The following is a 17,034-nucleotide window of genomic DNA, read 5'->3' as shown; positions in this document are numbered from 1 at the left end:
CAGTCCAGAATTTTTAACACCAACTTTGTCCTTCACGCAGGATCTCTGGTTGAACCGTAGTTACTAATCGCCAACTTGTCTGTTTTCTTTGTTCGGCAGGGTCAACACAGGTAGAACACTCAGTAACTCTGCAGGCCAGACTTAGCTGCTCTCCTTTGGGGAAACTAACACACATGCCGGCTCCCTGTGGTCAACCCCTATAAACACATGAGAGGGAAGGAACACAGACAAACCATGAAAAAGATATACATTGGCAAAACCGCCTTAAAAGTCCCCCGAAATGGCGGCAAACATCCGAAAAAGAGGTAAGAGCGAATCTCTTGAGACGCCATCTTTCCATCCGTCCTCGTTCTTTTTTATCTGTTTGTCCGTTCACCCGCCCACGAGGTGTCTCCTCTCGCCGTCCAGTGGTGCTAAAGCAGCCTCATGCCGCCTCTCTCCGAGCCCAGGAGTCATGCTGCCTCGTCATCTCATCTCACCGGAATGAAAGCACTCATTACGTCTGACTCAGCTCTCGCTCGCAGAGGAGGTCACTAATGGGGGATTTTTTCATCCCTGGAGCTACTTCACGTAAAGTCATCCTCTATCAAACAACAAACACCTGTATTCCCCTGCTAATGCCATGCCAATCAAAGAGAAGCAAGGAGGTGAGGAGGTGGGGGCTTTTGGGTAATGCAGCACTAAAATGCCATCTAGTCATTGAATCACTCTGTAGGCAGGTATTTCTTACCCACTCGCTTGCAGATGCTGCACTTCTCCCCTGTAAACTCTGGTAAACAACGATCCGGCTCCAGCGAGACATTATAATTTCTGATTTCACTTGTAGGAAAAGCACTTTTCAAATATGTCCAAATATGACTTGTTTTGAAAAGCAAACTCTAACAGTTGTAGAAATGACGACTGTCTTCGCTCATTTGAAAATGCGGAAGTAGGCTGATGTTTTTAATGAACAGTGTGAACAAATCTTTTACACCAAATCTTCTCTCTAAATTCACCATACTGAAAACTGTCGATAGCTTTTCCACAGCAGAGCACAGGTAACATCAACAGTAGCTGTAATATTCAAATGTTAATGAACCAGCACGAACACCAGGGCAACTAAACCTAATACAGCCACTGTGCATTTTGTAGTTGCTACATATTTGCTTTTACATACTGTCTGACTATGTCCTGTGAAAAAGTTGCATCAGTAGCTTTTAGCATTTGAACACACATTCGTTTGCAGTGAACTGCTGCACAGAGACTTTATCTCTCTCTGTGTGAATATCAGACTGCCACTGAACCTCTCAGAGTGTGTGTGTGGGGGGTGTTTCTGTTTTCACTGCCCAAAAGTCAAATTTAAGTTTCTGTAAACAATGACGGCCACCTACAAACTTTAACCAATTAAAATTGCCCAAACTTCAGTCATTTTTGCAAAACAAATGGCCTGATGATTTCTCCGGCTGCAGGAGGGACCTGTTGTTGCCAGAGCTGTTATTTTCGTCTCTTCGCCCTTCGACATTTAACTCGGCCAGTGAGATCTCTTTTGCCTCCGGAGCAGCTCTGCTTCCGAGAAAAGACTCTTTCTGCAGCACGTATTTGCTGCATCTCCATATGAATCAATCAATATCAGTATTTATTTATCACAAACATGAAAGTTGCCTGACAGCACTTGAATCCTACAAATGCAAGAGAAAACAAAAGAAAGACAATATAGTATAAAATGTGTCAAATGCTTTATTATACTATTAGATATTCTGGGTGTATAATTGATATCAGGAATTTGTGTAACCAATAATCCAGCTAAAGACAAAAAAAAATAAAAAATTTGACTAAAATGGCAAGTCTCTGGAGAAGCAGCTAGATTCATAATGTGTAGTCTAACGGAGCGAAGTGCTGTAAGTGCGCACTGGCCTCATATTAATGAGATGGAAACTGGATGATACCTCCACTTAGTGAGACCTGAAAAACCCATTGAAACCAAGCAGACCCTGATATTCTTCTTCTCTTTCTCAGCCCCCACCCTCTCTCCGCGTCTATAATCGTGTTAAAAAAAGAGAGAAACAGACACAAAAAAAAGAGGAAGTGAAAAGAGCAACCTGACCACATCTCCATCCACTCCCTGCTATCTGTTATCCGGCTGCTAGATAGAGTCATTACCCTCCTTCCTCCATCTGTCCGTCAATACAGGGTCCATTAGGCCCGGCCGCTCACACACTCGGATCCATCACCGCAACAGACATTTCCTCTTTCCCCACTCACACTTGCCCTTTTATTAGATTGAAACCCAGGTAACGTTCATACTCTAAAAATAGTCATCATTGTGCTGTCTCACTGAATTACATGTGTACGTGTGTGTGTGTGTGTGCATATGTGGACGGGGGGGGGGTTTGGCTGTTTGGTAAATCCGAGCCTTCACAGTCTATTCATATGATGTATTAGAGTTCATTGGCTCATATTTCATCACAGATTACACCATCCATTTTTTTTCTTTTCTTTTTTTTCTGCGGGACCAATCTCACTGATGATTGGGTTTCTGTGATGTGCTGCAGAGCTTTAATACTGGAGATGGAGAAAAGGGGGAAAAAAAAAAAAATGCTCTGATGGTTAAAGATCTAATGATCCAAAAGGTTCTCTATCCTTGCTTGGGTTTTTAATTGGAGATCTGTGTTTTGGTTTTCATGTTTTCTACATACAAAGCACTTTTACTCACGGTGTTATCACCCTCTCATGATGTTCTCATCTCCACCGCATGGCCATTCAGGGGTGCATTAAAAAGATATGTAGACCCTGATAAGTTCATTTAGATAAGGATATACCCAGGCTACAAGGTTGTTTTCCCCCCAAGACATGCCCATAACACAATCATCTACTCTGTGTGTGTGTGTTGGTGTGTGTGTGCAGCTCATTGCTGGAGCAGAAGGAGGACTTACGGAAGAGACTTTCCTACACAACTCACAAGCTGGAGCTGCTGCAGAGTGAGTTCGACTCCACGCGGCAGTACCTGGAGACAGAGCTGCGCCGAGCACAGGAGGAGCTGGACAAGTTCACTGATAAACTGCGCAGGTTCGTCGCCCAAATACTGTAACAACACTTATTAAAAGGGGAAGAAATGCTCAGATCCTTCACTTATAAAAAAAAAAAAAAAAAAAAAAGTACCAATACCGCAAAGAAACTCAGAGATAGATTTAATTACTTTCTACTGGGAACCTTCTTCTAATTTAATCCTGCATTGCCCAACCTTGCGGTCAGGTTCCTTTAGGAGGGTCACAAGATAAATTAGAGGGGCCAGAGGGTAATTATTGGGGTATAAATAAGTCAAGACAAGTTTTTGCTGCAATAATCTTTATTCATGTTTTGGACATCTTACCTCTCTGAGCCTTGAACTTATATTAAAATGAGACAACCAGAGAAAACTGAGAGAAGCTGGTTGAGTGTTTTTTCTTGTAAACTCTTAAGGTGACATGTCACGTCTGACTGTAGCGGACGAATAAATGTAGCAGATGTAAAGAACAGTATATTCCTCAGAGTAGAAGTATTCCTGCCACCACCAATCAATTTAGTCAGAAATTGGGTTGTTTGCAGATTTAGTTGATCTCATTTAGCAGATCTCATTGAGAGTCTGGCATCTTTATTGTAACAGAAACCTCATTACAGCACAGAGAGACAGATGACACAATAACACATAAGAACACACACAAATAGCATCAAAAACATGTCATAATATTTTTAAACAGAGGCCAATACTTTTTTTTTTTTTTTTAATAAAAATGATCCAGTGGGATAACACATCCAAGTTTGAATTACTTTCACTCCATTTATATGAGACAGAATAATGCTTCACTGAACTTTCCAAATTCAGCATTTAACCATGGGTGTCTGAAGTCAGACATCTTGACATCTGGACCATTAAACAGTAGCTTTAAAACGGAGAAGAGATTAAATAAACTGTGGAGGAGACAGCGAGTTATTCAATTATTTTTTGCTAATGACAACCAGCTGACTTATTTACATGGTGTGAGATTTATCACCTTTCATAAAGCGCAAGGCAAAGTGATAAACTGCAAGTGTCATTACTGGGATATCAACCGCAGACAGGATGGGTTTCCTGCTTTCTAAAGAAAAACACACAATTAACTGGAACTGCTCTTGTAGATTATAAGAGAATAAACATTAAATCATGAGAAATTAAATGTAAGAGGCTACTGGAAAGGCAGTCAAATGCATATAAGACCAAAAATCTAAATAAGTATGCAAACTTTCACAATGAAAGCCAAGAGTCTAACACAAACTAATCAAACTGAAGCTGGTGGGAATGTTACAAGTTTTGCTTTTAATCCACTATGAGCATGTTTCACCAATTCAATAAATTAACAGTTGTTGAAAAGTTACTCTGTTCGATGGCGCACAGTCATTAGCATAACACCCTCTGAGGACCATTCACAACTGTACAAAAGTTCATGATGCTCCATGTCACAGAGAGAGAGCGCGAGAGAGAGAAAGATTCCTATTATTCGCCCTCTCTGCCTCCCGGATCCCAAATAACAGAATAAAACATTTACTAAATCATCGTATCAGTAAAGTGAGGTCAGCGAGGTGTGGAAAATTACTTCCACAAGTGCTATGAAGTGCATGACCTCTCCAAAACAGTTTATTCTGAGTTTGTAGAGGTCTCCAGCTGCTACGGTTACACGTGGTGCTGTATGCGACTGTACAAACCGCTCTCTGCAAGTGAGTTTATTTTATTGTGTCGTTTAGAATACAGAGCAGCTACTCGGCACTGCAGAGGATCAACCAAGATCTGGAGGAGAAGATCCACAGAGACGTAAGTGTTCAAGTGCCTACATGTGTGCGTATGAGAGAGAGAGAGAGAGAGTGTGTGTATCCAGTCATATGCTTGCAGTTAACCTTCTTCTTGTGTTAGCTTTCTGCGAATGTTAGGGTCGGTTTTGACCCGTGTCTTAAACCAGCTGTAAAATACACTAAAAACTTTTTTTGTTTGTTTTTGTTTTTCATCTCTTGGTCCTTATCCATGAAAATGTTGGTTTTAATATTTGTGGTGTGGGCCCCTGGGGCTTTTTTTGTCAGTATACCCTGATTTCAATTGAACCTTCCTCTTGTCAGCTTTCTGCTACCATCTATGGTGTTAGGGTCAGTTTTGACCTGAGTCTTAAATCAGCTATAAAACACATTAAAAACAATTATTATCATGATCCATTTGTTTCTCATCTCTTGGTTATGTTGTTAGGCTTCCTTATCCATGAAATGGTTGGTTTTGCACTTTTTAACCGGGTCAAAACCGACCCTAACAACGCAAATTTTACCAGAGCATTTTAGAATTTTGTGAAAAAAAAAAAGTTTAATTTAGTTTAAATAGAGGTTCCTGACAAAGTCAAAAAGCCTTGATGCAATAAACAAACTCATGTGGTACTTTTATGCATTAAAAACCTAAAAACGGGTCAGTGGTGACCCTAACACAAGAGGAAGGCTAAAGGAGAATTCCGGTCATTTTCTAAGTAACTCTCTACAGCTCTAGGTCCGAGTGCGACCATAGGAAAAAAATCTGAGAAAAATATGTGCAGACCGGACCTAGCTCTCCTCCTGCTAGCTGAGCTACACTGCTGTTAAACAGCGAAGTAATGGGGGCAGTTCTTCTAACTGCAACTTTGGCCTCTATATAATGCTCAAAAATATCACTACAAATGCTTTGCAACATCCACCATTTCCTTACCACACAACACTGAGTGTGCATAACTCCGTTAATATGAGAGAGCAGCGTTAACGTATGTTTTTTATCACGTACCTCTGTTTACTCTAGCTTCCTGAGTAGACCTTATACTAGTCGACTTTTGAGCTGCTAGGAAAACATGGATTTAGGAGGGAAAAAATGGTTTTGGATGGGGAAAAAAAGCAGTTATATTCATATTGATGCGTTTTTTCCCATCCAAAATCATTTCCCCCTCCTTTTGTAGTGCATTTGTAGTGATATTTTGAGCATTATATAGAGGACAAAGTCGCGGTTAGAAGAACTGCCCCCATTACTTTGCTGTTTAACTGCAGTGTAGCGCAGTGTAGCAGGAGGAGAGCTAGGTCCGGTCTGCACATATTTTTCGAACTCGGTGACCGAGAGCTGTAGAGAGTTTCTTAGAAAATGACTGGAATTCTCCTTTAAGTACCTGTAGACTGAAGAAAGAGCAGCATGTAAGCAAGTCATGGGGTTTAGAGATGGCGCAGAACACTTGGAGAGACAATTTGAATATGAATGCCCTGCTGTTGGTACCACTGACGTTAATTATGGCTTATTACAATTGGCTGTCCTCCTTCCCGTGGCAGAGTGATAGCAAACCCATTGTTCCTCCGCTCACCGCACCTCACTTCATTTGTCAGACATTTGCTTTTGCCGGTGGAAAGATACAATTAACTAGCCCGCTGCCTGAGAACACTGTATGACCATCAGGTGCCTTTTTTTCGCTGTTGAGCACACGGCTGAAAAACGCTTAAGGAGAGGGTTTGTTACCGCACGAGATAATAATCACAACCGTCATGATTATAATGCGAGATGCCAGGTACGGATAATATGGAGCTGAAGGTCACCGAGGTATTTGTAGGAATAAAAATTGCCATTTTTTAAATAAAGTCCAACAGCTTTATAGTTTATAAATATATTTTTCTATGAAGCTTCCTCATCAGCCGTTATTGATTCATCTCACGTAGTTTTCCCTCCTCAAGGGTGAGAGAGGTGCTGAGTAAGTCTCTCTGTAATCGTAAAGCTTGTTTACTCCAGAGGTGCCACAAACCCATCTGACCCCTTGGCCTCGTTCAACTATAGGGAATGTAATTACAAGACAGATAAACACAGCGATGTACTTTGAGTGCTTCTACTCCCACAGACACAGTTTTCCAGGGAATGAGAGACGGAAGAAGAAGAAAAAAAAAAGAAAAAGAAAAAAAAAACTTCTGCACACCTACAGTAAACCAGAAGAAAAAATGTCTACAGCAACACGGGCGTGTGTGTTTCAGCACATTCAAAGTGTAACTGTCCAAATACTTACAATCTGGCCTGTGTTCACATTATTGCAGCATCACACCGAATGCAAAGTCGTCTCTTCAACAGCAGCAAACAAAAAGTGCTCAGTGAAAACAAACATTTCTGCCAACGAAAAGGAAAACTTACTTCTTTCGAGCGCTCGGTTTACTGACGTCATGCTTTAGTTTCTTGGTTACCAGTATTAACCGAAAGACACACACACACACACACAGCCACGCACGCACGCAGCATCTCCTGCCACCTCTTCAACCCCGACTGTGTGTGAGACTGCGTAGTGTATCTTTAGTGTATTCATCCTGTATTTATATTTAGAGCCAGGATCGTATGCACCCGGCTTCAGACAGAGGACACAGCTTCATGGTTGAGCTTTGAAAGTAGCGGATTTGCTCTCTCGAAGCGCCCAAGGTCCCGAGGTTTGGACACAGAAACCTTTGTTGCGTAATATTCAAGATTCTTGGCACATGTTGTTTCTCATGCACAGTGTGAATAAAAGTGGAAAGCCGGCCCTTTAGATGTTTAGCACAAACCTAATTAATGTGCATCCGAAAAAAAAAACATAACTAAAGTCGAGCTGTAAGTGGCTGCTTCATACAACTCCTGTCTGTTTTGTTATCGTCAGTCCCAGCACCATGACGACGAGAAGCGAGCCTTGAGCCGAGAGATCATCGTTCTCAACAACCACCTGATGGAGGCCAAGCTCACCATCGAGAAGCTGCAGGAGGACAATGTGAGTAAGAGTCCAGTAGGAATCGCTCGTCCTCGAACCCAACAAATGAAATGAGCTGTAAATTCTCCTTAGATTTAGATTCTGTTCTCATTGTAACGAGATATTGTCGTAATAATGACAAACCGAGCAGGTTTTGGTTGTTGTTGTTTTCTTTTCATGGCTCCTTTCTGTTCTAGTTCTGGACTACAACAGTTTGTGGTCGGTGGTGTTCGTCAGTCCACAATAGTCTTTAACCAGCTCAACACAAATGTATTCACTTTCTCAGAGTTCACAGTGTCGTCTTGACTTTACTGCTGCTCTGATACAGTTACACTGAAAAATGAAAACAGAATTAAAATTATTGTCATGCAATGAGGGCGTAAACATTTACATTTATAATGATAACTAATTGTAACAGTTAACATGTTTTAAAATGACAATTTAATATATTAGACCAGTAATAATAGTAGTAGTTTAATTTTATAAAATCCCTCTAGAAATACACAATAACCAAAGTAACAATACTACTACAGATATTAGCAACATTTATAGTAAATTCAAGTGATGAAAGTTCCCCAAATTAAATGTGTACAGTAACTAATAATATAAGGTTATAGAAGGAAAACTAGAAATTATCATCTTGGTTTCAGGATTGTCAATAAAAGTCAATAAAAGATTTTAAAAAACAACAACAAAAAGGGCAATCACAATGAAGGTGAAGAGATGAGATGAAGAAGTTTCAGTAGAGACCAGGAAACGAGTCATCAGCAGCATTTTCCAGCATTTATCCCTGTTATCTCCTCTAATTGTGGTCGTGCTGTGCCTCCATAGGATCTGTACAGAAAGGACTGTAACCTGGCTGCTCAGCTTCTCCAGTGCAACAAGTCTCTTTATAGAGCCCAGCTCTCCGAGGTGAGCCTTAACCTGACTTTTACATGTCTTTTAGTCTCATTTTTAACTCAGATCTTATTTTTTTTATTTCAGTTAAATCCACTGCACCTTTTTCTTTCATGGTATGCAGGTTTCAGTCTAATCCAGAGCAGCTTAACCAGACCGCATTTCAATTTTTGCTTCACAAAGCTCACATCCAACCGAGGCTGTGACCCGTAAGAGCTTCAGGCTTTTTGCACTGACATTTGATGTTAACCCAGAAAATTACATAGAAGAGAAAAGTCAATAATTTTTCAATACAGTGGAAGTCGGGTAAGAAGGAAATATTTGGTGAAATAGCTGTGATTACCGGGAAAGATGAGCTGTAAGGAGTGAGGAGTTTCGTGAGCAGCAGTAAGCTGAATTTTCAACTCGTTGGCGTGAGGCGGGCAAAAAGAAATTTGCCGGCTCGACTGTAACTGAAGGTCATCTTGGTCTTTGTGAAGCAGCAGAGATAAGAGAGGAGACTTGGTGGAGCGATGACTACTGTAGGTCACTGCAGGAAGGGCACAGACTGAAGAGGGTGTTTTTTTTTCCTGCTAAATAACACTCACCTGTTAGAAGAAAGAAAAAGGTGTAATATTACAGAGCTTAACCAAGCTACAGTGTAGACACATAACCACATTATTAATGGAGTAACAGTCTGATGTCCATATAAGATATAATGTATTTGCATTTATACTTTTGGCTTATTGAATGGTATGTAGTATTTCTCCAGACCACTGAGATCGTTCCTACCATGAAGTCAAATTTCTTTTCATTTTCTCTGTCAAATTCAAATTTTGATCAATTCAACACTGGCCACTTAATATTTAAAATACCTTTGGTTTTCAATAATAATCTTTTCAAGCTTTTTGTGTGTCAAACAATAGAGAGATTGATTGATTGATTAATAGATTGATTGAAAATGTTTAATTCAAATATGTAAGAAATAATAATAACATTTTTTTTTTACTAAAAATGAAAATTTAAGGAATGGAGGTCAAACAGCAAATACTTATACTACTACTACTACTGCTACTACTAATAATAATAATGATACATTTGTCAAAGAAATTCAAACACTTAATAATTTGTTCAACAAGTGGGAAGTAGAAAGGATATCATTTTACATCAATTATTTTCTAAAAACAAAAGTGAAAGAAGCTGGAATTAATATTAAACCATTGAATTAATAATTAAACAAACAATAACCACTAAAAACACCTGATGATTACCACCCTCCATCATCCCTGCACCCTGTGAAAACCAGGTTTTTAAAATGGTTCATGTTTGGCCAGTTTTAGATCCATATTAAAACTGTTGTGTAGCTTCACTCCACAGATTGAGACAGTGAAATTATCACATTCGCCTTGTGCTCACAGAATCACATGTGGGCTTGGATATGAAAAGTAACAATAGCCCAGTCCTTTGTTTGCACCCGTCTCTGAGACAGAGGAGTCTAAAGTAAACCGGGGCTCTTAAGTCTTTCTCCTCCTGTCACTCAATATGCGTCGCAAAAGTCAGAGTGTAATTATACCGCACTGAGTTGGGTGATCATGTAATTGTTTGACAATGATTAGGCGCGGAGCAGCACAGAAACCACTCTGTGGCAAATTGTGCACAAAAGTGAAAGGCAGTGAACTGTTCAAGGGGCTGAATCTACAATAGCAGAGGAAATGTAAATACAGAGTGCACCGCAGCGTCGCACATCGCGCTGGAAATGCATGGGAGTATTGATAAGTGTTTTAACATCAGAGCAGCTTGGCGTCGCTTCCCACTGCATCAGCCCTGGGAGCTTGTGTCTCGCCCATGTGACAAGAGTAGATTTTAAAGCTGGCAAGTGTCCATGAGGTTAGAGAATACACACACACACACACCCCTTTTTCTACACACACACACACACTTTTACCCATATAGCTGAATGGAAATATCAATGCAAACTACATTTGGTTACGTAAGGCACATAAAACACCCGCCCTCCCCAGCACATATACTGCACAAACACATGCACACCACCGCGGCTATGCGCAGTATAGGACGTATTATGGAGTGAAAAACTGTTCTGTGGGCTCACTGCCAAACATAATGGGGGTCAGAGGCTATACATGCGCTCACTGTATGTCTGCCGGTCCTGTGGGTGGAAGCTAATCGAAAGCATATTGATGAATGGCGCTGCAGCATTTTGAGAAGTGCAGTGGCTCTTCAGCTCCTACTGAAGTGCTTTAGTCGTTTGTTTTGCTGCAAAACAAGCAGAGGGGGCACGGAATGATTGGGCTGGGGATTTCTGAACGCCACATAAAAGCTAATTGTGATCTTGGTCAAAACAAACCCAAATGAAAAATGTGTGGACAGCAATTAAGTGGCATTTAGTTTGGTCCAAGTTGTAATAAAAGTGTTGCGATAAAAAAAAAAAAAGTTTCTCTCTGGTATTTGTCTTTTTCTCTATCTACAAAGTTATAATTAGCTTGCCTTTCATTGCCAATTAGGAACAACTGACTAGATTCCTGTTGATGATGTGCTGCAGTTGGCTTAATGCTTGTTGCTATGGAGAGGCACAGATAGTGGATATAAGCTTTTTATTGGGAAATGCTCAGAATAGCACTCGTCTTTCTTCCGAGGAAGGCGACTCAGTTCAGCCTTCATTTTGACATTTATTTTCCTCTGTTGTTGATGCACTGATTTTTTATTTATTAATTTTTTTTTAACTTTATTTCTTTACTAAACACACACAAATATATGTTGTTGTGACATACTTGGAAATAACTTGGTGTTCTGTGTGACATACTGACACGCATAGTGCAGTAAGTGTGTAGAAATCCACATTTCTACAGAGTAATTGATTTAAAAGATTTAATGTAATATGAGCTGATAAATATGTTTTCATTGAGTGTTTATCCCTGTTAAGGCCTGTTTACACTGTCTGAAGCTCAGAGCAGGCTGTTCTGCTGTCGCCAATGGGCAAAGAAGGTTTGTTGTGTGTGGAGCCCAGACTTAAAGGAGACATATTATGCCCCTTTTCCACAAATTAAAATAGTTCCCAAGTGTCTTAAAGACATGTATGTGACATGCTTCATTCAAAATACGTAGCTCTTTTCATCCGCTCAAAACAGCCCTGTTCAGAACGGCTGGTTTCAGTGCATGTCCCTATAAATGCAAATGAGCCACTGCTTGCCCCGCCCCTTCTACTGGTACCAGGTAGGGGTGGGGTTATGCAAATTTGAAAACTAATGACATCATTGGCAACCAACTGAGGGAACAGCTCGTAAAACCACATGGATTTCAACCTGTGGAGCCTAAAAATTACAGATGTTTTTGTCAGGTCTCACATTTTAGGGGCCGGAAGGCAAGACAATCACCCAGATACATGTTAAAGAGCCTTCAAAAAGTGATATTTCCATAATGTGTCCCCTTTAAGTGCATGACGGCTAGTGGCAACCATATGCTTGCACATCTGCCACTCAAAATGTCACGCCCTCATTTATGCAGAACTTTAAGCCTTCATAAAATTTAAATTAGTGTGTTACATAACCCCCCCAACCCCCCACCCCCCTCCACAAAGCATAAAGCTGGAAATTAGCCCTGGAGACCAAAAGTGTTTCTGTTTGTGTCTGTAAACATGTTTATCTCTGCTGTAAAGCTGGATTTAACATGGGAGTCTATGGGGAATGACTTGTTTTTGGAGCCAGGCTTGAAGAAGTTTTTAGGTTTTAAGTACTTCCATGTTGTTTTCATTTTTCAGATTCAGAATTTGCCGCCTGACCAGAAAACCACATTAAGCCAATGGCCAGGGTGACATTTTGTACAGCTAATTATATGCACTGACTAGCATAAGGTATTGTACATAATTTCTACAGCCACTCTTTAAACACGTGTGCTCCTGTTCTTCTCTTCTCTTCTCTCTGATGCTTCTAGCTGCCTGCTGATTTTCAGGAGCGACTGACCATGCACATGGAGGAGTCTCCTCTCTGCCACACCTACCCCGACACCGTCCCGGCCTCTCTCATTGCCAAAGTGCTGGAGAAGCCGGACGAGGCCTGCAGCAGCAGCCAGGCCTCCCGCTCCCCGAGCCCCCAAGCCCAGGACCATGCTTTTATTTTGGAGAGCCTGGGCCCGGGGGGGCGCTTGGGGCTCCGCGCGGCCTACAAATCCGACCTGTACAGCAGCGACACGGCGCTGTACTGCCCCGATGAGCGGCACCGCGAGCGGAGACCCAGCATGGACGTCCACGGCGAGAGGAAGCTGCTGTACGGGCCGCAGAACTCCACCGACAGCACCCCGGAGGAGGGGTCGGTCGGGCTGAGAGCCGGCTTCTCCCAGGAGCATTTCGCGAAATTCCCCGCTACTCTGGGCGCCGGCTCCAGCTCCTACTCCAGCTTCAGCGGCGGGGGGTCCGAGGACAAAGGCAACGGCCCACCCAGCAGCGTAGCTTCGTCCCCTCGCCATCATTCGCTCTACATGGACTGGAGGGATGCGGGCGACTACGAGAGGAAGAGCGACTCGTCCTGGGAGAGGGACAGTCCGAGAGGCTTCGCCAACGCTCATCCCTTCCAGCAGACGGAGATGAGCCACCACCAGAACGGCAGCTCGCCCGTTTACAGTCGCACCATGTCCTCGTGCTTCAGCGAACCCTACGAGCCCCTGCCTCCCTCCTCGTCCCCGAGCGTCGCCTACGGAGACAGCCGTCGAGGTAGCACACTAGCGCCCGAAGAGGAGGAGCTGATCGGTCGGTGGAGACAGCTCAGCGTGGAGGACTTGAGCGCCCACAGCTACCGCAGCCCGGGCCGAGCTTCACCTTACAGCTTCTCGGAGCAGCACTTCTCCGTGCGGCCCGCGAAGATCCGACTGGGGCCCCTCTACAGCAGCTTCCAGGAGGGGGGCGACTACTATCCCCACGGGGCCGGCGCCATGGACCCGGTGTGGGTGGCGGCCAGCCCCAGCCCCGAGTGCAGCCCGGGGCTACGGCCGGCGCACAGCCAGGCCCACGTGTACCGAGCGGCGGAGGACAGTCAGGGGTCGGAGCACAGCCTCTACCACTCAGGGAGCTCCAAAGACAGGGAGGGCAACGTGGCGGCCGGCGGAGCGTGCCAGAGCACAGACTACGCAGACCCCAGCCCCAACAGCTCCACCGAGTCGCTCAACCAGAGGTCCTTGGAGATGGCCGCCGAGCTGCAGCACTATCAAGCGGAGATGCACAGCTTGCCGGCGCAGCCCAGCCAGTCGCCGCCGCCGCCGCCCCCTCCTCCTCCACCGTACAACCAAAAATTTGGCTCCCTGGGACTTTCCAGGAAGGACAGTCTGACCAAGGCGCAGCTTTACGGAACGCTTCTGAACTGAAAGGACTTTTCCCAATCAGGTTTATTCTTCGATAGGATGTAGAGGAAGACGCAAAAAGTCGCGGCGCGTGTCCAGCTGCTGCTGCAACCTTCTGTTAGCACGACCAACCATTTTGATAGAAAATGGTTTGAGTAGAAGCCAGGAGCCAAACGATTCACTACCATGAACATGAAACTATTGCTGATCATCTAAAAGCTTAGATTGTATGGCAGTGGATGGCGACAGTTTACATTAACAGTTGTCCAGAGCAGATCAGTCAGTTGAATGTGGGACTAGAGGAGGAGAAGTGGAGCTCGAGCAGCCCTTAAATTTGTAAGAATGTGTATGTATTTAAATTACAAATGTATAAATATATACTTGTAACTACAAATTGAGTGATATATTTTGTATGTGGCTGTCAGCAAGAGATACTGTACATCCAAAACAACCACACTAAATGCAAATCTTCTTGATTAAACCTGGAACTTGTACATAAATTAAAAAACTGCCAATACTATATTTGAAACCTATTTGAGAAAGATACATAAAGTAAAAAGTAAAGTGCATATAGATTTGTTTCAGTCATTATTTTTACCCGACTGAAAACACAGTGTTGGCCTTGTGAGGATTTAAATGTGAATGTTATCAAACATAAGAGGACGTCAAAAATAATTATTTATCACTCAAATGAACAACAGGAAACATAGATTTTGTTTTTCTTCTGTTGGTTGAAGTTGACAGTATTGATGGGTGTGTTATATTGTTATTGATGGAGCGTTTTGAGATCTGTCTTAGCAGTCAGTATTACTTTGTTTTTTGCTCTTCTTTATCCCACGGAGAGGTTTTCCTGCACCCATTCTACCTCAGATTTGGATGCCCACACCCCATTAAGCCACTGTAACCTTGTTTCTTTGACTACGATGCATGTTTATATATTTTGGTTGTTTTGTTCGCCTAATAAAGCACAAATTACACATATAAGCTCCAAGCCTTCCTTTCATATTCACGTGCTGCTGTGCGGGGATTTGAATTACGACGGCGTGAACCAGACATCACGTTTTTTAATGTCCCTCTGCTTTTAAAGTCGCATGTAATCGGTTGTTTTTAAGTTAATTAGACGTCTGCCGATCCATGGTGTTAAAGTCGAGTGACTGAACCCTTCATCACTCAAAACTCACACTGCTGCAGCCATGTGGTGCGTGCCTGCTGAGTCACCGTGAAGCCCGGCTTCATCACTGTTGTCGATTTAAAAATAGGTTCGTAGAGAGGGTTTTTTTGTTGTTTTTTTCACCAAGATCAGCAAAAGCAAAACAGCGAGGAAGTTTATTTGTGTGTCCCGGAGAGTCATCGTCAAGAAAAACACAACAAGATAAGGAAGTGAAGCATGTGACTGAGAGTACAACACTCAGCATATGCTGAAGGTGTATCTACTATCTTACAATATGAAGCAGCTGTACATGATTCCTCTGATAAACAGCATTTTTGTGAAGCCGATGTTCTTTTTAGTTTTAGAGCCGATGCATTTAGCTGATTAATTGATTAGTCAAGACAATTAATGAGATATTTTGATAATTATTTGGTCCTTTCACACATTAAATAGTTGAAACTCCAAACATGCTAATTCCTGTTTCCTGAATATGATATCTTCCTGTTTTACACTAATATAGTAGTAGGTTTTGACAATTATTAGATATTTGAAGACTATTTTCAAAAAACCCTACTTGTTTGTCTCATGTATGTAGTTAGGTCTGAAATGATTTGCTGATTAACTGATAATTCAATCAGGCTTAAAATTTGAAATTTGGACATTTTGGACTAAAAGACGACAAGGGGCAATTTTATTTTCTAGTTGTTTGCTCAGCAAAATGTCAGAAAAATCAAAAATATGTCAACAACACAAAGCTAAATTAGAAAAAAATTGACATTTTTGTCTTGAAATCAAATAACTATCAAACTATCAAATAACTGACTAACAAGATTTCTCTCTGGGCTTCAGGAAAATTCGATTTTCAAATGTTTCACACATAATGATGAGGTGTGAGAATAATCAGTGATGTATGATGGAAATAACAGTCATCTGCAACTTCATATTTAGTTCATCATCTGCCTTGTTTATTAGCACATACAGTACATTCAGTCTTCATTTATTCTTGAGCATCTGAATTTCACATTATATGTGTTGCTTCATCTCCTCCCTCTCCTCTACTTCACCTGCTGAGGGAGGAGGACATTTACATGTGAGGCTGAGTCCATCCACAGGAGGGAGCCACAGCGAAGCAGCAGCTCACTGATCTGCATTGTCGACCTTATTATTGTCCCAGCTCCTCCAGACACAGCAGAGAGCATTTACACTTCAAACACACCAGGAGAGGGAAACTAGATTAACAGCTGCCCCCTCCTGCCTCCTCGCTTTATACACGGCAAAAAAAACAAAAAAAAAAACATGCTAAAGTATGCACAAATCTGGCATTCAAACGCCATAGCTGAACCAGAAATGGATACGCTCCTCACTCCGCTCCGAGGATTTGCACAGCACAAGCAATAATGTGACCTCACAGTGGAGGAAAATGTGACAGCTCAGCTCGGCTTTGATGAAATGCTATGAGATGAATTCACTCCTTTTGATCGTGATGTGTGTGTAAATCTTGGTCAGTGGCATAAGAGCAAGGTGCTATCTAGGTTTTATATTCATGAGGAAATATTTTAGCATGTTTTTGGCACTGAGGTACTTCCATATTTGCTATATTACAATATGAGAGTCTTAACTTTAAATGGGAAATGTACAATTGAAGAGGCACTCCACCAATTTTACGCATTAAAGTTAGCTAATTTATCACAAGCACAACGTAGCCTCTAGAAAAAGCTGTATAATGTCGTCTGTGGCTCTGAAGGAAGTCGTCTGAAGCTTAACTCTGATGGTATCATCTCTTTAGCTTAATGGAAACATCATTTTAAACAGCTGGAGTATAGTTTTAAGTGAAGTATGTGCACTCTCCTGTTTAGACCTACATTCCTGGTTCTTACAAGTTCATGTAAGTTCTTCGTGTAAGTGGAGGAACGTCAGTTTTACAGAAAC

The 17,034-nt window shown here is 42.1% G+C and overlaps 1 protein-coding gene across 1 annotated transcript; it reads left to right on the top strand.

Moving 5' to 3' along the window:
• Positions 1–207: 207 nt before the first annotated feature.
• On the top strand, positions 208–13,979 carry LOC311007845 (brain-enriched guanylate kinase-associated protein; the record flags this gene model as incomplete). The annotated part of the gene is made up of 6 exons (XM_084001203.1): positions 208–305; positions 2,884–3,045; positions 4,738–4,804; positions 7,647–7,754; positions 8,565–8,645; positions 12,558–13,979. 6 exons carry the CDS (start codon positions 208–210, stop codon positions 13,977–13,979), a joined length of 1,938 nt encoding a protein of 645 aa, XP_083857329.1.
• Between the last annotated feature and the right edge of the window lie 3,055 nt (positions 13,980–17,034).

Source organism: Trachurus trachurus (genome assembly GCF_905171665.1).
Source record: "Trachurus trachurus genome assembly, chromosome: 24".
NCBI classification, from domain to species: domain Eukaryota; kingdom Metazoa; phylum Chordata; class Actinopteri; order Carangiformes; family Carangidae; genus Trachurus; species Trachurus trachurus.
The sequence above is the reverse complement of the archived record's forward strand: the minus strand, read 5'-3'. Positions and strand labels throughout refer to the sequence as shown.